Source organism: Hypomesus transpacificus, unplaced genomic scaffold, assembly GCF_021917145.1.
Source record: "Hypomesus transpacificus isolate Combined female unplaced genomic scaffold, fHypTra1 scaffold_304, whole genome shotgun sequence".
NCBI classification, from domain to species: domain Eukaryota; kingdom Metazoa; phylum Chordata; class Actinopteri; order Osmeriformes; family Osmeridae; genus Hypomesus; species Hypomesus transpacificus.
The window spans coordinates 26,153-46,748 of NW_025813831.1; the positions used below are offsets into that span (position 1 = coordinate 26,153).

Genomic DNA, 20,596 nt, shown 5'->3' on the forward strand with positions numbered 1-20,596 from the left:
TTTACAAAATATGTAATGGATGTGTTAGTCCGAGTGTCGTTTTTTTGTTTATTCAAGTTCATATTTGTCAAGCAAGTTTAAATCTTATTTGTCGTTGTCCTTGACAGTTGACACTAAGCGCAGGTAATTGATGGGCGATGGAGGGATGCGCTCTGGATAATAGTAGTGCGTCTGTGTGACCCGTTACGAGCGCTCTTTCCCTCAACCTCTACAAGGCCACTCAAACGGCAAGGGGGGCTGACAGACACCGAGCGTTTATTCGAGGGCGTGCCGCAGCTTGTCCGGTGTCCTCACCCACCTCCTCAGCTGCAACTGTGGTCACTAGTTTGATCTAAACGACCCGCAGACAGAGCGCCGCGCACTGGATATATGCGCTCGTGTTGTTTTTTATTCTAAATGGATATTGAGGTCAAGATGCTGCTTTTCACGCTGTTAACTTTTTTCAGTCCGAGTATACTGGCTCAGTTTGATGATTCTGACCTTGAAGATGATAATTTGTCAGATTTGACAGACTTTGATTTGGATTTAGTAAGTGGTGTTTAAACCAAATTGTCAATCGGTCACACTGTATACATTGGATAGTTACAACAGACAACTATGCAACACTACTGACAGTTTTCTGTCCTCAGGCTCCACGCAGAGTCCCTCGACAGGTGAAAGCCATGCTTACTAAGGTAAAGTTTAATGAAATGGGGTGCCCTTATGCTTCCCATGTATTTTGTGCTTCCTTAATTATACGTCACTGTCATAAATCCGTTTTGAGTGAATTGTATTATATTGTTGATGGGAGGAATGTGTTACATTTGTCATCCCGAAATGTTCTTCGACAGTTGAGGCAGTTGCAGACGCGTTATGTGAGCAAAGGAGATGCAGTGTTCTGGATATTTCTCCCAACGTCCAGTCCACATTTTTTTATGAAACTGCCAGCTCGTGATGTTTCATGCTTACTGCATGGGTGCATATCCGATATGCGGATCAGTAAACTGTTGCAATACAAACGTTTCGTAAAAAGAAAAGAAAAAATACACTATTTTATGTAGCCTACTATCTGCGGTCATCCTGATATGTGGACACATGTATCTACTATGCAGGAGTCCAAACCACACATCCAGGAGCTTTCAATAAAAACCACCATAATCTCTCGATACGCCTTTACGGCCGTGTCCTGCACCTTGCTCAACCGACACTCCGCTGCCGCGGAGGGCGTCTTCCAGTTCCAGATCCCCGCTGCTGCCTACATATCCAACTTCACCATGTAAGCAGTGCAGCTCACAGGCCGAGGCCGTGGTGCAGATCAATACTATTATTTTGTAAAGCGACGCAGTTAATATTTTGTAAGGTTGCATTATGAAGGCTAATTGTTTGTGTGGTACGCATTCCACTTTTTAACCCAGTTAGTAAGAACATTTACCCCCATTTGCCCCTCTCAAAGCTTGCATGGTGGTCGGCCAGTCAATCATTGTGAGGGTTTATGATGGTGTCTGTTGCCGTGGGAGAGGTTAACCAGGGGTTGGTGAGATACTGGCAGGTTTTACTCTCTTGTCACCCTGCTACAGCCACCTCTTCTTATTTTTTTACGGCAGCAGTAAATGGGCATAGAGGAGAATGGGCTTAGTAGTCTAAGATTGGTTCTGCAATGGGAACTATTAGCAACAGCAACAAGGGGCCTTTGTGGAAATGACAATAAGTTGTCCTTAATAAGACCTTGGCTGTAATTAGCAACCTTTGATTTAACCCTGTACACCACAGGATAATTGGGGGCCGTGTCTACGCCAGTGATGTCAGACCCAAGGAGAAGAAGGTCAAACAGGAGAAGGGCGGAGAGGCCAAGCCCCCGAACAAGGGGGAGGGAGACCAGAGGTAAGCGTGCGTGTGTGTGTCTGCATGTGTGTCTGCATGTGTGTGTGTTTGTGGTAAATTGAATGTCTTGTTTTTCTTTTCATGCTGTGCAGTCTGAGGGTTCTAGGGTTATGTTACTGATCTTTAGCCACTTTCTGGCAACATGAACAGGTTAAGTGCCTCCTAAAAATCTTTTCACACAACCCTGGCCACTGAGCCTGTGTGTTTCTGACCACATTTGAGGGAAGCGTGGAATAATGTAATCCCTCCATGGACAAGTCTGTCACATAAATAAGAGACGGAAGAAATGACATGAAGAAATGAGATCATAGGCCGACTTGCCAGACCTAAAGTGACTTAAATCAGTGACCTAAAGTGAGCTCAATTCAGTTTCTAATGAATACTACATACCAAGGCAGAAAGGGATAGATAGAAGTGATATGAAATAGAGATATGGATTGAGAAGGAGTGAAGAGAATGATATCCCTCCTCTGGTATGGAGTCTTTATTGGAGTGGTTCTGGGCTGAAGCTCAGGAGGAACTCTCCTGGCAGCCCCAGCACTTCCACACTGATGATGTCAGCTGTTGGACTGCATCTTCCAGCACTCCACCTCTCTCCTCGTGCCTCTTCTCTCCTCCTCCATTTCTCCACATCTCTCTCTGCTTCTAATCTGCCCTGATTTCCCCCTTCCTCACTCTGACTCTTATTTTCCCCTCCTTATCCTTCCCCGTCTCCGTTTTCCCTTCCTATAACCCCCCACCCCCCCGCCCCGCTTTACTCCATCCCTCCCTCTTCTCCTCTCTTCCCCACCCACCAGTTCAGAGGCCGAGATGGAGCTGTTCCGGATGGCGGCCAGTATCCCGGGGCGTAACCGGGCGGTCTTCCTGCTGACCTATGAGGAGCTGCTCCAGAGGAGGCTGGGCCGGTACGAGCATGTGACCAGCCTCCGGCCCCTGCAGCTGGTCAGCCGGCTGAGCGTGGACATCACGGTGGTGGAGCACTCCTCCATCACACACCTGGAGGTGCTGCCCTTACGCAACGGCAAGGCCAGCGGGGCTGCGGCCAAGGGGGCAAGCGCTAAAGCTAAGACGCAGGGCAACACAGGTCTGTCTGTCTGGCCATGTCTCCCCACCTCTCTATCTCTCTCTGTCTGTCTGGTTTCTTTGGTTGGGATCGTCTCGGGGGGGGGGGGGGGGTGTTGATCTAGTTTTTGCAGCCAGCTCAACACAAATACACAGCCCCTATTTGTTCTCACACACTCCTTCTCCCGCCCACCAGGAAATCCCACACCCCCTGTTACCACGGCGATCAAACAGAACAAGAACGTCTGCAAGATCACCTTCAAGCCAAACATTGTGCAGCAGGCCCAGATCACCACCAGCGGCATTCTGGGAGACTTTGTAGTGCGCTACGACGTGAAGCGGGAGATGGGGATAGGAGACATACAGGTCAGCTGTCTGGATTTCAAACTCTCTCCCATCTCTCTCTCTCTCTTGCACACTTGCAAACACTCACACACTATCCTGTCTGTGTGAATATTTATATCACACCGTGGAAAAAGCCTGTCTACACACAATAGATCAAACATGTCAGGCCATGTAGATCTCCGTTTCACAGCTATAAAGAAATATCATGCTTTGAATTAGGGTTCAAACACACAGATGCACATCTCTTTGTTATGCACACATCCAACCACACGCAATTGATTTCCCAGACCTGTGAGAGCTCCCTCCTGGGCTGTACTGCAGTCCAACCAGCCCCCATATGTTCCAGCCCCCTCAACCCTGTGTGGGCGGAGCATGTTTTTATGCTCAAACATGGCTGCTGAATCATTGATATCCACTACAAATTCTGTATCTTGGATGTGTAGGCAGCTGTGTTCTGAATCTTTCACTTTTGCCCCAAGATGTATGTCACATCCCGGTCTATCCTCTCTCTTTCTTTGTCTGTCTTCACTAGGTTCTCAACGGCCATTTTGTCCACTATTTTGCGCCCAAAGACCTGCCGGCGGTCCCTAAGAATGTGGTGTTTGTCATCGACACCAGCGCCTCCATGGTCGGCACTAAGATGAGACAGGTAAACCGCTCGCGCTCCAGTAAATCTTTGGAGTCAATTCACGGTCATGTCCAACCATGCTCTGGGCTAACAGCCAATGTGTGGATGGGATCAGTAAAAGATTTCCTCAATGCAGGTGTTCGTGAATTTCCAGGCAGTTGACTCAAGTTTCAGTTTTGTCGTGCAAAGTTTGATTGAGTTTGTCCTTGGAGATCAGAACCAGAGTACCGGATAGTGGACCTGAGCCCTCTCTAGGGTCATCCTCCCACTTGGGGATGGGATTATCAGAGCTTCTCGTGTGTGTGGGTGACTGCATGAGAATCCCCCAGCCATAGACAGACCCCAGCTGTTGTAGGACTGACACCAGTTCCAAACAGACCAGAGAGTTGATGGAATAGGAGAGAGAGAGAGAGAGAGAGAGAGAGAGAGAGAGAGAGAGAGAGAGAGAGAGAGAGAGAGAGAGAGAGAGAGAGAGACAGAGAGAGCGAGAGAGAGAGAACAGTGTGGGCTAAAGTGAAGACGTGTTGACTCGAGAGAAGGAGGGAGAGTCAGTGGCTCTGGAGTAATGGAACCCTCCGGATGACGTCATGATCCCTAGCTCCGCCCCCCCACCACTCCACCATCCCACGCCTTGGCCCTCTGGACTTCAGTGCAGAGAACAACACGAGCGCTTTGATCTCCCTCCACAATAGAGGGCTCAGTCTGACTGTTCTGACCCCCCACCCCGCAGCCTATCAGCTGTCGTCTGGTAGCCCCCCCCCTCCCCATCATCTCCATCACACCCAAATAGATGTTCTCATATACTTCATTTTTGATTTTTGATTCGTTATGAGCCTGTGCAGTTCAGTGTGAAGTAAAATAGTTCCAAATGTATGTGCCTTGTGTGTATGTGTACTGTTTCTGTGTGTTAGGTCACGTGTGCTTCTATGGATTGGTTAGTGTCTCTCCCTGATGGGGAACGGTTTGGGAATAGTGTATACAATCCGACTGATGAACACTTCTGACAATAAAAAATATATTTGATCAACTGATAGGGAGAACTCAATTCATGTGTATTATCTCTCTCTCTTCCTCCCTCTCTCTGTGCCCCTCTCTCTTTCAGACTAAAGAGGCCCTGTTCACCATCCTGAGGGACCTGCGTCCAGGCGACCACTTTAACTTTGTCAGCTTCTCCAACCGCATCAAGGTGTGGAAGCCCAAATCCCTCGTTCCGGTCACGCCCCTTAACGTCAGAGACGCCAAGAAGTTCATTTACATGCTCACACCTACTGGAGGTGAGGGCCTTTTCTCACTCATGCTCTCTCGCCCAGTCTGTCTACTCCATCTAATATACCTGCAATTACTATTCACTATTTTTGTAATTTTTTCAGGGAGGGAACTTGTTGGCTCATTGTCAATCTCAATCAATTCCACGTTCTGTATTCTTTGTGAGGAACACTTTAAAGATGCAGTAAACACGTTTGCCATCCCATCACTCCTTCTTCACCAGGCACAGATATTAACGGCGCCATGCAGACGGGCTCCTCGTTGCTAAGCAACTACCTGTCCACGTCGGAGGCGGGTCAGAACAGCGTGTCGCTGATCATCTTCCTGACGGACGGGCGTCCCACGGTGGGCGTGCAGGAGTCGGCCCTCATCCTGGGGAACGCGCGCGCCGCCGTGAGGGGGAGCTCCTGTGTGTTCACCATCGGCCTGGGGAACGACCTGGACCTCCGTCTGCTGGAGCGCATGGCCCTGGACAACTGTGGCATGAGCAGACACATTCACGAGGACGCCGACGCCAGCGCTATGCTCAAAGGGTTCGTTTGTGTGTGTGTCTGTGTATGTGACTGTGTGTGTGTGTGTGTCTGTGTGTGTATGTGTGTGTCTGGGGCTGTCTTGTGTTACTCTCCTGCATATTGATCGCCATCTCATTTAATCTGTCACTTGGATAGAAGTGAATCAGTTCCGAGCACTGCTCCTTTTCTGTCCTGCACTCTATACATGAAATGACGTTTTCCTAATCCCTCTCTCGGCCCCCTCTTCGTCATCTTCCTTTCCTTGTCACTCATCATGCTAAGCTGGCTGAGGGGGCAAATGCAACGGCGCTGACAACAGACCTTTTTAATCAACCAGGACCTCTGACAACTAGCAGCTTAAATGGCTTTCTCTCTCTCTCACACACACACAAACACACAGACACACACGCACACAAACACATGCACATACGCGGATAGACAAAGGTCCCTTGCCTCTCAAACCCAACTTCCTCGGTAATTCACACACACACACACACTTAGCTGTTTGTTTAGTCCTGAAGGAATGTGTGTTGTTGTTGGGAAACATCTGTGTGAGTGTTAGTCTCAGGGTTAATAGACAGACTCAGGAGATAATAGCACAGGCTGCTCTGGCCTGAGTACTGTGTTCCAGACAGGGGGGGTTTGCTGTGGTGTAAGGCTGGCTTAGGGGCCCAGCAGCATGCAAACACACACAGCTCCCGCACACACTCAACCATCCTCTCCTTTGCAGGCCTGGTTGTTGGTTTATTTGAGACTCTCCACTCTTGAGGATATCCAAGCAAAAACACATAATGCTGTGTGTCATTTTGTAAATGAAGTGGAAAAAAAGCCTCAGGATATTTTAATGGGCCTAATCTCTCTCTCTCTCTCTCTCCCTCTCTCTCTCTCTCTCTCTCTCTCTCTCTCTCTCTCTCTCTCTCTCTCTCTCTCTCTCTCTCTCTCTCTCTCTCTCTCCTCTCTCTCTCTCTCTCTCTCTCTCTCTCTCTCTCTCTCTCTCTCTCTCTTTCTCTCTCTCTCTCTCTCTCTCTCTCTCTCTCTCTCTCTCTCTCTCTCTCTCTCTCTCTCTCTCTCTCTCTCTCCTCCTCTCTGTAGGTTCTACGATGAGATAGGCACCCCTCTGCTGTCAGACATCAGGATCAACTACCCCGAGGACTCTGTGCAATACGTCACACAACACCTCTTCAGCAACTACTTCAACGGCTCCGAAATCGTCATCGCCGGCAAACTCACCAATCAGAGCGCAGAATCCCTCCACGTTCAGGTCACGGCCAGCAGCAGCGACAAGAGCATCATCCTGGAAACTGACGTGCCGCTACGGCAACGGGAGGTGGAGACGGAGAAGCATGTGAAGATGGCGGCGGAGGTGGGGGTGAAGGCGGGGTCGGAGGGGGGGTTGAAGGCGGGGGCGGGGGCGGGGGGGATGACTGACAGCGTGGGGTCACTGGCGGAGGACTTTGTGGAGCGTGTGTGGGGTTTCCTGAGTGTGAAGGAGGGGCTGCGTGACCGACTGCGGAGTCAGACCAGCGCAGAGAGGGAGGGGCACACCCTGCAGGCCACTAACCTGTCGGTGGCGTACCACTTCCTGACTCCCCTCACCAGCCTGGTGGTGGAGAAACCTCAGGTCCTCCCTGATGGCACCATGGCTGGCCCTGAGCCCACCCCCACCCCCGGCCCCATCCCAGACGCTGACAAGGCCTCCTCGGCCAATGAGCTGTCAGAGGACTCAGAGGTAGACACGCCCCAGAGCCTCCACAGGAATGAGAACCAGTCTGGCCGAAAGGCTTCCGGTGTTGCCAAGACGACGGGTGAGGCTCGTGGCCTGATCTGACCTCGGGTTGTTATTGGATGACGTGGTGTAAACAACAAGGTACAATGTAATTTGTTGTGTTGTTTTTATAGGTCAAGTCCAGAAGAAGCCAGTCAAAAAATCCATTACACTCTCCAGAACATCAGGTAATTGATCTGAGAGAGAATATGTACTGTTAACATAGTCTCTTCTCTCCCTCTTTCTCTCTCTCCCCGTGGCCCTGTAATTTAGACGCTCGTCAGACAGTCATGATCACAGTAGGAGATGCCTCTGAACCTGGCAGAAGAGTGTACAGGGTCTAATTGAAATACCAGCACTGAGGCCGGCGGCAATTACAAACACAAACACACAGTTAGGTTGTGGGGTGGGGGAATGTGTGAGACTGAGAGAGAAAAGACTGTGTGTGTGTGTGTGTGTTCCAGTAAAAGGAAAACTGTGAGATGCCATCAGAGACAGGGAGGGTTAATGACCCCATCATTACCATGGCTCTCTCATCTTCACTCATTTGCACCCTCCCCTTCAGTTCTCTCTTCCCATCCGCTCTTCTCCTCCAGACTTCTCATCTCTGATCACATGATAGCTCTGCTATCAGATGGAACACAGGGAATGTCACATGTTCTAGACACAAAGATGATTGCACACAGTAGCTCTCACACAAACATGCTGAAACGTATTGTTCCTCTCATGGAATTCTCTTTCTGACTGCCTTCCTCACTCACTAACAAGCGTTTACATTGTAGTGGAGTGCTGTTGAGACTGGGGGATGCGCTGTGCAGCTCCCAACAGCCAACCACGCCTCAGTCACCCAGCAGTACTGCTGGGTTTCCACCCCCCCTTCTCTGACCTCACTTCCCCCTCTGTGTCCCTGTCTTCCACAGCGGATGGTGACCCCCACTTTGTGGTGGAGTTCCCCCTCAGTAAAGTGGCGGTGTGCTTCAACATCAACGGAGAACCGGGACACATCCTCCGCCTTGTGTCTGACCACAGGCACTCTGGTACAAGTCTGCTCTGATCTACTCTGATCTGCTGTACTCTGATCTACTTTGCTCTACTCTACTCTGCTCTTATCTACTCTGATCTGATCTACTCTGATCTGCTCTGCTCCACTCTGCTCTACTCTGATCCGCTCTACTCTGATCTACTCTGCCCTACTCTGATCTGCTCTACTCTGATCCACTCTGCTTTACTCTACTCTGATCTGCTCTACTCTGCTCTACTCTGATCTACTCTGCTCCACTCTACTCTGATCTGCTCTGATCTGCTCTGCTCTACTCTACTCCAGTCCGCTCTGCTCTACTCCTCTCCTCTCTACCCCTCAGACTCATTCACAGATCGAACAACAACAACCAACAACATCATTCAGTCTACACTACCTCAAGGATCTATGATCCATTCAGATGACCGATTGTGTGTCTGCGTCTAGGTGTGACAGTGAACGGTGCGCTGATCGGAGCCCCGGCTCCAGCGGGCAGTCACAAGCAGCAGCGCACTTACTTCAGCAGCATCACCATCGTGGTGAAGCAGCCCAGCCACGCATACATAGAAATCACCCCAAAGAAGGTGATCCTGGACGGACGGGACCGCATGATCCTGCCCTGCGACACCACCGTCTCGGTGGAGAGCGGCGGGCTGGCGGTGGCCATCATGGGGAAAGCCAACGTGACAGTGACCATAGGGGGAACCATCAGTTTTGTCATTCTGGTGCACCAGTATAAGAACCCAGCACCCTACCAGAGAGACCATCTGGGCTTCTACATCTCCCAGAGCAAGGGCTTGTCTCCCAGCTGCCATGGACTGCTGGGTACGAGCCACACATCGTTAGTAGTATAGTTGGGGACGTGCTAGAGGCTGCAGATGTGTTTTGTGTGGTTGTATATACTGTAACTCTGACCCTGTTTGGGTTTTACTTCCAGGTCAGTTCTTATTTGAGGACGTGAGCCTGGCAGAGCTTCCCATCAACGGCACATCGCCAGGAGACAAAGTGTCAACTGTCCTGAAGGTCAAAGGTCGCTCGGTGCCCGTGGTCCAGAAGACCAGGCGCATCTACAGTGGGACGCAGAGCGTGGACTGCTGGTTCGCCAGAAACAACGCCGCCAAGCTCATTGATGGCGAGTACGAGAACTATGTGGTGTCCCATCTGTTTGATACCGAGGACTGGGCTCACGGGGAGAACGGGGCCTGAAGTCTCAGCCAATTAGGATCATGGAATTGGACCTGTCCCACAAACATGAACTGCAGCACTGGCTTGACACCCCCCTTCTCAAACACAGCCTCATTACACTATCGTCTTTAAACCCCACCCCTTTACTCCAAACATCTTGTCTCATGCACAACCACCATTCTACCAAGCCAGCCATCTGCTTTTCTCAAGTACACCTTAATCAAATCTCCATCATCAATACTGTTGAATATATTTTTTTACTATTTCTAATCTATGTAATAAGGACTTTAATGTGTATCATTTTATACTCAATGTGTACTTATAAATAACATTTAGTATTTTGTAAATATAACCAAGCAGGCAACACCTACTAATGATGCAGAACCAAACCGCGTTGTCAAATGCAGCTCAATGGAGTTTTCCTAAGGGTGTCACATTAGCAAAGGCCTTATCCAAATACCACAAGAGTTTCCCAATATTCTGTAACAAGCTGTCTGTACTCCCACATAGAACAAACATGTAAACCATGTTGGAGATCATGAAAGTGGAGACACTGCTTAGGATCACACCTGGTCAAACCCGGTCCCACTCCTGTAACTAACCACCTTCTCCGTCCCACCACCAATAACTGGCCTCTTCCTGGCCTCCTTGGCCCTATACCTGCCTCCCCCTCCCCACTCCCCTGTCATCAGCTGGGGGTCACAGGGCTTCTGGCCCTGCCTCCACAGGTGTGCTGTTGGGCTCCCTTCTCAGGTGTCCGTCAGCACTCTGAGAGGCCAGGCCACCACAGGAATTCACCTCTCCACCCTTGTTCAAGTATCAACAGCTTTATTTGTAGTATAAAGAGATGACAATCATATCAATGTTATAATAACAAAATGGTCCAAAGATGGCAGCTATAATGTTCTCATATTATCGCACAAAAGTTCTCATATTTCATACACAACTCATGATTCTGTTTGTACAAACGTGAGAAACTGGAATAGTACAAAATGTTTAAAAAAATACAAAAAAAAATTAAACAGAATAGCTAGAAGTCACCAAGTGTAAACATTGTGTAGTGGTACTGGTCCTCACATGAATGGTTCGAAATCCAAACAGAACACCTAACAGAAATGAATGGACCAACATTTAACAAACACATAACAAAGATAGTGGTACTTTGATTGAAGCACAAACAGTTTTATATTCACAAAAAATGTCATGCATTAATCTATGGGATACAAAAATAAAACACTTTGGGTTTTTCAGATTAGTCCTGAACAGTCTGTCTCACTGAGTGAGTACTGTATTGGCAAAAACCCATGAGATCATTATGTGGTATCAATTCCTTCCCTATTTCACAACTGATCACACTTTTAAGTCTAAACACTGAAGTGTGTAAAGTACACACAAAACTAATAAATACATCAGATCACTCAAGTTTTAATAAATATTTTGGTCCACACTCCATTGTGCATTGCAGAAACACATATCTGTTCGATCAAATAGTTGAATAAATCCCAAACCATCCCAGATTCAGGAATATAAAGTCAGATGATCCCTTATATTTCCCCACCTGCAGAAATAACCCATTGAGGACCACGTTTGCAAGTTTGTCTGTTAGAAATATCTTCTCTCTAGGTTCACTGACCTAAAGGAACATATGAGAAAGCGAGGGCTGACACCTAACCTACGAGGGTACTTGACTGTGGTGAGAGAGAAGCTAGATGTTGACACAGCGTACTAGGCCCCAGGCCACGCATGTTAGAGAAATTACAGACCATTTAAAAAGGAAGTAAGGTTGGGTTTGAAGACATTCATCCTCATAAAAAGAAAAATAAATTACCATGGTATTCATCTAACGATCTTGTGGTCTTTGGAAGAGGATATGTTTTGAAGGAGCTCTTCAGAAATCATTTTTGCCTCCAAAATCCCCTGGTCTACTGTAAGTGGACAGATGTCCTCCTGGTCTTCTGTAAGTGGACAGATGTCCCCCTGGTCTTCTGTAAGTGGACAGATGTCCTCCTGGTCTTCTGTAAGTGGACAGATGTCCCCCTGGTCTTCTGTAAGTGGACAGATGTCCTCCTGGTCTTCTGTAAGTGGACAGATGTCCCCCTGGTCTACTGTAAGTGGACAGATGTCCCCCTGGTCTACTGTAAGTGGACAGATGTCCCCCTGGTCTACTGTAAGTGGACAGATGTCCCCCTGCATGTCCTCCTCACACTGCATGTGTAAGATACCATGATGCATGGTTAGACCTGAAAATGAACAGTACATCCATGCTGATCTGTCAATGCAGAGGGACTTGTGTCCCAGCTCTGTAACCTGAGTGAGAGTATGGTCTTCTGGCAATGAAACAACGCTGCTGGACGGGGTTTGTCTGTGTTTAGTACTGCGTGTGCGTGTGTGTTTGGGGGGGGGGAGGAGGGGGGTTCCAGGGCTACACCTCCACCCAGCCTGGTACCATAGACCCTCCCTGGGGGGTTAAGTAGGAGTCTTGTCTGAGACCTGCCTCTTCCTCAGATTGGTCTTCTGTGTCTGTGTCTACCGTCAGCAGGACCTGGACAGGACAGAGGCGACAGAGGTCAGTGGACCTGAGTGAACACACACACACACCAACACTCTACAATTTGAGACTGTCAGTGAGCACACACACACAGCGGTTTTCAGCCATGGCAGGTGTCTGAATACTTAAATTCCCTCACTTTAAAGTTGTAAAACTCCATTCCCCATGTGGAATATTCTCCAGACTGCCCAGTTCCACAGACAGAATTCCATAACACCGTAATGTTTACGGCATCATAAAGGGCCTGTATGTAGAGACGAGACAGGGCTGGAGAACATTTGGATAAGATGAGGAGGAGATTCAGGGTTTGCTAGAAGGAAAGCTCAGTTCTGCCGCACCTTCACATATCTACTGTCACACACACACACACTAACACACACACACACACACACACTAACTATGACTTAATCAGGCTGACCTAGGGACATATTAGGGCCAAATCTGACCACACTGTATGTTACACCCTCTTCCCCAACACTGTCCTCATCAATGCCTCTCTCTCTGGCTTGTCCTTCCTCCTCCACTCTGCTCTGCTTTCCATAACTTCAGTGCATGGAAACCAATGCCAAATGTCACTATTATTCACATTATGAAGGGATGATTTGTGAGCATTTGGCAGAGGACCAGGGGAAAAGAGAGAGACAGAGAGAGACAGAGAGAAAAGGAATAGTCCGGATCGCAAAAGAAATATGCCCGCTTGTCACAGTCACCGATTCCACAGAGTGAAAGGTCATACTAGATATTAGTCATACTAGATATTGTGTTTGTGAGTGCATGTGTGTATTAGAAAGTATAGGCTAATGGAACACACTGACTGGCGTCTGTGTAGGGGGCCAGTTCTATGATTGTACACATCACAAGGAGAGCTCTGTTCCACAGGCTGAGAGAGTACTGAGCCCTGGCCTCATGCACACCCCCCGTCAGGCCGACAACACTGCAAGTCTTCCACACAAGACAGCACCAACTAGAGACATTTGACTGATCCCACACTGACACAATACAGGTCACCCTTTAGCATGCACTGCACCCAAACATCAGACTGCACAGTCAACCCAGTATAAAGTCAAACCAGAACTCTGCACCTCTAAAGTAATCTTGCAAGATATTTTCACATTTGTCATGACAACTTGTGTATCTGAGAATGATTTTTCCAATACTTTATGGAGTGACTCGCATTACACGGCCTAATCTTATACAGAAGGGGCGTGAAACTGGACCATACCGAAAAAATACCATGAATGACAGAGAAATAGAGGGAAGACTAAATAAAGGAGGGTGGGCACCCTGAAACAACAGGTGCAGACGGCCCGAAACACTGTGGAAAACACATCAGCATCACAGCTCTCTCACACACACACACACACTACAGTCCTCTCTCTTCTGTTTCCATAAACAAATGAGGGAGGCCTTCATCCGCACCCCGTAGGGATCTGTGTGTTCTGGGGATGTTTGGTGGGAAAGGAACAGTCGTACCCCAGGGATGTCAACGTTTGGATCATCAAATGCAATCCCCCTCATGCGACAGCGATGCAGTGGCACGTATAAGAGCTGGAACAATCTGTAGTCTCTTATGATTAACACGCTGCGAAAGAGCAATTATTGAACTACAAATCCCTACAGCTCCTTCTTTTCAGAGTACTTGGTGCCAGGTCCTTACTACCTGGTCAATGAGGTCAGTGTTAGTTCTTACCCTTGACTCCTCGTCGGTAACCCACAGCGATCCTTCAGCTTTCTCCGGGGATCCACAGTTGTCGTCTAGGCTCTTCAGGCTCTTGTACTTCCTCATCATCAGACTGTCCACCACCCAGAACATGATGGACTGCAGGGGGCGCCACAGAGCAAGGCAATCACACATACAGAACTGTGTACAGGCCCTTCAGGCACAACACTAGAACACTACAGGTCATTATAAAAAGAAACAGATCACCAAAATACTGTTAAACAATGAAAATCCTTATTCTGTACTTTCTTAATGCATTATTTGTTTGTCTCTTTGGATTAGAGCATCTGTTCAATGAATACAATTGTTGAATGTAAACCTGCAAGAGTGCAGTGTGTGAGAGCAGTGTGTGAGCACAGTGTGTGAGAGCAGTGTGTGAGAGCAGTGTGGAGAGCAGTGTGGAGAGCAGTGTGGAGAGCAGTGTGTGAGAGCAGTGTGTGAGAGCAGTGTGTGAGAGCAGTGTGTGAGCGCAGTGTGAGAGAGCAGTGTGAGAGCAGTGTGTGAGCGCAGTGTGTGAGAGCAGTGTGGAGAGCAGTGTGTGAGAGCAGTGTGGAGAGCAGTGTGTGAGAGCAGTGTGGAGAGCAGTGTGTGAGAGCAGTGTGAGAGCAGTGTGTGAGAGCAGTGTGTGAGAGCAGTGTGTGAGAGCAGTGTGTGAGAGCAGTGTGTGAGAGCAGTGTGGAGAGCAGTGTGTGAGAGCAGTGTGAGAGCAGTGTGTGAGAGCAGTGTGTGAGAGCAGTGTGTGAGAGCAGTGTGTGAGAGCAGTGTGAGTGCAGTGTGTGAGCGCAGTGCGGCGGTGTGACCCTCACGTTGACAATGAAGGGTACAACGAGCATGACCAGCAGCAGCTCCATCTGGGGGCTGGGGATGTAGTCCAGCAACACTTCCTGCAGCTGGGATGGCACCGCAGCGTTAAATACACACACACACAGATGTAGTTTGTCCCATACAAATGAAACACGATGTTATTAGCAGTTTGTGTTCGTACACAAACACCCTCTCTCCAGGAGAAATAATACCCTCCACCCTGCTCAAAAATAAGTCATAAACCAAAGAAAAATACAAAAGCATGTATAGGGAAAACTGAGCTCCGACTACAGGGAGAAGTTAAGAAGGGAGCTGTGGGCCCAACAATCCCCTCGTATCTGAGGAATGCAGGACTGAAGAGACTGCTGCTGCTGCTGCTGCTGCAGGTCCAAATGAACAAACAAGATCCAGTCCCTAAGACATGCACAAACAATCGGGGGTGCCAGATCGCTCAGAGGCTGCATGACATTAACTCTGCTGAACGTTCCCACTGGAATCAGAGACTACACTCTTTGTTCTCCAGGAAACCTTTTCATCCCCTCCCCTCTGGATTTGGCCTGTGCTTTTTTGCTGACTTTGATATCTCACAGGAGCAAATACTTTTAAATGATTAGCAGAAGCAGAGAAACAAGGGTAACACAAAAGACAGATTTCCTCTGTCCTGGGCACACAGCATTATGGGCAGGCTATATTTAGAAGCAGTCAATCCTCTCAGGGTTGGGGTCAGTCGGGGGCGGGTTGGGGGCAGGGTGTGCACTCACCTTTGTCCAACCGGGGATGAGGAGCACCACACTGACCATGCTCTTCTCCAGCACCATGATGAGCAGGTAGACACAACACTGGCCAAGCCATGCTGCTGCCTGGGGTGGGTCCCCTGGACACACACATCACAAAGGTCACGACCGAGGTCTAACACACACACACACACATACACATACACACATAGGCTGACCAGACCATATAGGGTTCTGGTTAGGGAGGACATGCAGCAAGTCTGGATGGGTGACATGAATTTCAAAACACAGAAGCTCAGTGTGCTCGTCTAAACCTGTCTCAGGTGCACTGTTGCATTTCTCTGTCATCACAGCACACACATAAAGGGACAAGAGTCTGTCATTAACACACACACGCACTCCACCTGGGAACAGGATGGAAGGAGATGGTGAGAGGAGAAAGAGAGCAGGAAAATTATGACAGCGGGAGAGAGAGACAATGAGCAGGGGACGAAGAGGGCAAAGAAACAAGGACCAATAACCTTAAGCAGAAATCCCAGTGATAAAGATAACAGACACTGCAGCGGACATTTGGGGAAAAGGTGAACAGAAGTGGAGATTTGTGAAACTAAACTCCACACGACCAGTGGCTAAAGCACAGCTGTATTTCAAATATCTTTAATCAATGGAAATTTCATGACCAACTTGGCCTCTGTGTAGATCATAAATTGACCACAAGGCAAAAAAGTATTTTAGCAGATGATCGTCATTTCAATGTTGTGTCGGTTTCATGTGCTTCGTATTAAACCAGCAACTGTGGAACCATTGAACAAGCGGAGTGACTGGCTCCAACCTCTTTGAGGCCATCACAGTCCCCCCCCCCCCCCCCCCCCCCCCCCCCCAACCTTCTTTTAGCAGCTGGAAGTTCTCCGTCTATCCCACTGTGGATATTTTCTGTCTTTCTGTCTCGCTCATAAACCAACAGCGGCCCCTAGTGGTGAAATACAGTACAGCCTGTGTTTATGAGGTCCAATGTTAAAGAACCTGTCACGATCTCTCTGCCGTTACAGCTGGCAGTGCAGCACAGCCACAGGTGGCTCCCAGTCCCTCTGTCCCCTGGCCGACCCCCAACCGTCTGTCACGGCCTCGAGGCCGCAGATGTTTCCTGCTCACCGTATTCTCCAAAGATGAGCAGCGTGTGCTGCTTGTGCTCCACCACCTTCGACACCACCTTCACCCCCGCCCAGATCACCAGCATCCCCAGGGTAGCATCCAGGAGGAAGTTCATCAGATACCTGGGGAGACCAATCGCACCACAGCACATTCAGCACAGGGCGTGGGGGATTATAATTGGCGGAGCCATTAAGAGACTGACACAATCATCCAATCGGGTACTTACAAGGAGCAGGAGTCCTCCTCAGTGAGGGTGGAGAGGAAAACGTTGGCGAAGTGGATGAACAGAGCGCCGATAGCCTGCTTGGACGTGTCGAAGAACCTGCACCGTGGGTGAAGTAGGAAAGAGTACACAGATGCCAGCTGTTAAAACCACGTGGACCCATACGACTTGAAGGGGAGTGGAGGCCGGGTGTGTGATCTTGAAGCACAAAGTTGTAATCAAAGTTAAGGATGAGAACAGAAGCATCTCTCACCAGATCCTCCAAGGCCTTCTGATCCCTACAGGCTCCCGGAACCTCTTCACTATGGACACAGAGAGAGATGACAGTTTGGAAAAATACTCTGTGAGGAGGGCATGAGCATGGCCTGTGGGCAGACTGGGCATTATCACATTCTGGCTCCAGGACAGAGAGAAGTCATAAAGAGAAGTCATAAAGAGAAGTTATAAAGAGAGAGCAGAGATGAACACTTCTGTGGTGGACCAAAAGGGCCCTTATTCCTGCCTTCCATTTTTCAGAATGTTTTCCACTGAAGGAGCTTTGGCTGACTGGGTGGGGTGAATGGTCATTCAATGAGAGGAAGTCCCCAAAAATAGCAAGGAGGAAGAGAATTATAAACAAAAATGGCTGCCCTTTGGCAAGGAGAGGGTTGGAAAGGTCTTGGTATAAACAGTATGGTGTCTCTGTATACCAGCATTATTCTGGACTGATTGGACTGTGGTTTTCCAGTAGCATATTTTAAGATATGGTCTGTAACATAATGTGACATCCAGAGGACATGCACCCATAGACACTGTAGACGCAAACCGTTAGTTAATTATTAATATTTTTGCTAATAAGTAACAGTTTGGAGGTTGCTGGATCAATGACTCTCTATACTCACCTTTAGAGTCTGATCCCATGTTGAGATTCTTCCCTTTTTAACACATATACATTTGAGACCCACAAACCCAGCAAGTCACTGGTGGCAGAGAACCTGGTATTCTTTACTGTTTCATCTTACTACATCCTCTTAACCAAAACTAACCTTTAACACAGGATTCAACCCCCTTTTTAAAACACTTCCACAATTGCTCATTTGGCATTTTTTCCAGTTTTCCTGGCATCATTTTGTACCTTTTCACATTTCCAAATGTCAAATACTCAAATGATGGTGACATGGCTACACTAAAGGTTGTAATTGTAAAGGATATAGAGTCTGCAAGTAATTATTTAAAGAAAAGGCTCTAATAGTAGATGACAGTGATATAGCTTTAACCAAGACACTGAAAACACACTGAAACGCAACACTACATTGGTTGGAAAAGTAAAACAAAATCTCAACTGAATAAGTTTGAGTAAATATGGATGAGACTAATGTGTATCTCTGACAGGACTCCATAGTCTCCTGACAGATGAACAAACCAGTGGCTAAATCCATGTCAACAGTTGTTATGTTAAAGAAGTACGAGATGATTATTGTCATAGAGGTCTAAGGATAACTGGCTGAAATTTAAGCCAACGGTTATACTTCTATTTCATAATTAAATAACTCAAATTAATGACTTGCATTCATTTCTAAACGTAGGCTGTGAATGCCTAAGGAAAAACAAGAAATGCAGCCACGTGGGATTGGGGGTCCCCTTTAAATATGTTTACATAGTTTCTGTGTACGTGTAACTTGGCAGTTTGAATCTGTAAATGTAAGGCAACTGAATTCTCTACGTTCAAGCACTCTGAAACATTGTTTCCGTAGTGAGCTATTGTGGAATTGCATACTTACGCATTAAAGTGCTGAAAGCCACTACAGCGAGCAGTCCCTGGATCAATACGCCGAATCTGTTGGTGAGAGCTCCGTTGTCGCAGCCGTGGGGATTTGCCTTTGTAATGTCAGACATGTTCGACATTTCAAACACTTCACTGTTAAACAGTCTTTTCACCAAAAATATACCGTCGTTCCCGTGCATGTCCATGTCGGAGAGAATTTAAAAACAATCCCTGACAAAGGGTGCAGAGCGCTTTCTCTGTTGCAAATGTTAGTTTCCTTCGAAAATGCATCAAACTGATAACAATAAACGATGCCCCTTTTTATAATTACGATAAGTTGATAATGCTTTATCCAAGAAACTTTGACGGAGGTCTGAAACGGCGTTCTGTTGTCAGCCTAACATCCATGTTCAAAACAACGACTGTATGCGGGGCTCTGACGTCACCTCCTGCTGATGAATTCTTTCGGTCGGTGTGAATACAACGGTCTTTGTTCCTTTTGTTTGTGACTGATCATGTGCGCTCGTGTCACCACAGCAGGGAGCAGATGCTTAAGGAATGGAAAATAATGCAACTAATCGAATTCCTCTGTATCAATAATTAAGTCAATTATCTTTTCAATTTTCGATTGTTGTAGCCACGTTGAAAGACTCATAGGCCAAAACTCAGTTGAATGCTAAATGCCTGTTGTAGGATAATGTATTTGTAGGAAATGATAATGCTAATTGCAGAAACAAAAATATTTGACACAGTTTAATTACGTAGGCCATTGGAAAACATATTGAGTTTTGTTTTGGAGGGCGGCCTACTTGGAAGGTTCTCGATTGTTCCTTCCCGTGCCTAATTGCCAGGCCGTTCTAAAAGCCGAAACCATACTGCCCAATGGAAAACATGCTTTGTTTCAACATAGATTATTTTGATTACACGGTATATCAAAATGCCTCCGTTCCTCTGAGTTGCGCACAGAAGGCTACAGTATAGGTCGCACGTGGGGGATAATCCCATCTCCCGCGCGCTTGGTAAAGCTTCTTCTTTGGCAGATTAATACCGCGCGCCTTCAGCCATCTGTTACCAGCACGTCGGCACCTCTCAGCCAGGTTAAGGCCAATACCTCCCTTACTGGGGTTGGACTGGGTTATGACACTGCAAGGTCCGCCTTACCGGGGTGTGGATGAGTCCACAGTATAGGATGGCAATCCATTTGAGTCAGTGTCAGTAACGAGAGGTTTAAAACAAAAAAAACTCACACCAGGTGACATTTATAAATGGTGTCAATACGGGCAAATTGTGATCAGTGCCTCAAGTGTCCTTAAACGAGGCCTATTTGTCTTGTCCATTCTTGCCCATTGGTATGACTCTGACATGATAATCATGTTTAATAAATAAATTATAATTCAGTTATTTGGCATATTAAGTAAACGGTATGCTAAAACAAGTAACATAAACACAAAGGCCTATTGACTATTTTAAACTTTTCTTAAATGCTGCTTACATATTTGTCTCCTTACACACACACGTTTCATTGGGGTCTTGATGTCCAGGGTTCAAAAATCTTTCTTGACCACAGTTAGTTATCCTCACACTCGCCATATCCTACCACTAGAGGATAGTGTTGACTTTACAACGAGGAGTTAGAATAGGTTTCAATTATAGCCATGTCTGTGGACTAGAGGTTACAGTGACAAAAATCACAGGAATGTATCAAACACATGTGTTTCATCCCAATGTAGCCTATGTGGACGTGGTATAATGGACAATCTATACCACAGAGGGAACCTATGCAGCCTTTGACGAATCACATTTTATTATGATAAAGTCCTCAGCCGGCGTTTAATTATTTAGCTGAAACTGTGTGAAATATTGTCATCAAGACAGGGACTATTCGGTTAAATTCAGATCGGTTACAGTCTCCCATGTGTTTACTTCTCTGAAAAGTATAGGGTAGCCTAAAATACAAGAAAAACATTTGGATCAACTTTAATGTGAAACGTATGACTTTCTTTACACGATTATTTTCTTAATATATCTGT

General features: G+C 47.4%; 2 protein-coding genes across 3 annotated transcripts; one reads left to right on the forward strand and one right to left on the reverse strand.

Moving 5' to 3' along the window:
• Window positions 1-38: 38 nt before the first annotated feature.
• itih5 (inter-alpha-trypsin inhibitor heavy chain 5) lies at window positions 39-11,125 on the forward strand. The gene is made up of 14 exons (XM_047015544.1): window positions 39-528; window positions 630-674; window positions 1,092-1,255; window positions 1,750-1,860; window positions 2,658-2,944; window positions 3,119-3,288; window positions 3,800-3,916; window positions 4,998-5,169; window positions 5,385-5,694; window positions 6,766-7,478; window positions 7,573-7,626; window positions 8,359-8,475; window positions 8,904-9,281; window positions 9,394-11,125. Exons 1-14 carry the CDS (start codon window positions 397-399, stop codon window positions 9,660-9,662), a joined length of 3,039 nt encoding a protein of 1,012 aa, XP_046871500.1. The 5' UTR covers window positions 39-396; the 3' UTR covers window positions 9,663-11,125.
• An 819-nt stretch (window positions 11,126-11,944) lies between these two features.
• tmem110l (transmembrane protein 110, like) lies at window positions 11,945-19,020 on the reverse strand. 2 transcript variants are annotated; one of them, XM_047015548.1, is made up of 8 exons: window positions 18,583-19,020; window positions 17,076-17,124; window positions 16,826-16,921; window positions 16,600-16,721; window positions 15,475-15,587; window positions 14,716-14,799; window positions 13,880-14,008; window positions 11,945-12,183 (listed from the first exon to the last, which is right to left on the reverse strand). In XM_047015548.1, the coding sequence occupies exons 1-8, from the start codon at window positions 18,770-18,772 to the stop codon at window positions 12,064-12,066; spliced, it is 903 nt and encodes a 300-aa protein (XP_046871504.1). In that variant the 5' UTR covers window positions 18,773-19,020; the 3' UTR covers window positions 11,945-12,063. The 2 variants fall into 2 exon arrangements, with proteins under 2 accessions (XP_046871504.1, XP_046871505.1); XM_047015549.1 differs by lacking the exon at window positions 14,716-14,799.
• Window positions 19,021-20,596: the final 1,576 nt, after the last annotated feature.

Coding starts and splice junctions, on each gene's coding strand:
- itih5 (XM_047015544.1), top strand. CDS start 397: ATGGATATTGAGGTCAAGATGCTGCTTTTCACGCTGTTAACTTTTTTC. Junction 1,861..2,657: donor AAGGGGGAGGGAGACCAGAG/GTAAGCGTGCGT, acceptor CCCACCCACCAG/TTCAGAGGCCGAGATGGAGC. Junction 5,170..5,384: donor CATGCTCACACCTACTGGAG/GTGAGGGCCTTT, acceptor CTTCTTCACCAG/GCACAGATATTAACGGCGCC.
- tmem110l (XM_047015548.1), bottom strand. CDS start 18,772: ATGGACATGCACGGGAACGACGGTATATTTTTGGTGAAAAGACTGTTT. Junction 15,588..16,599: donor GCTCATCTTTGGAGAATACG/GTGAGCAGGAAA, acceptor GTGTGTGTCCAG/GGGACCCACCCCAGGCAGCA. Junction 14,800..15,474: donor TCATCCCCGGTTGGACAAAG/GTGAGTGCACAC, acceptor GTGCCATCCCAG/CTGCAGGAAGTGTTGCTGGA.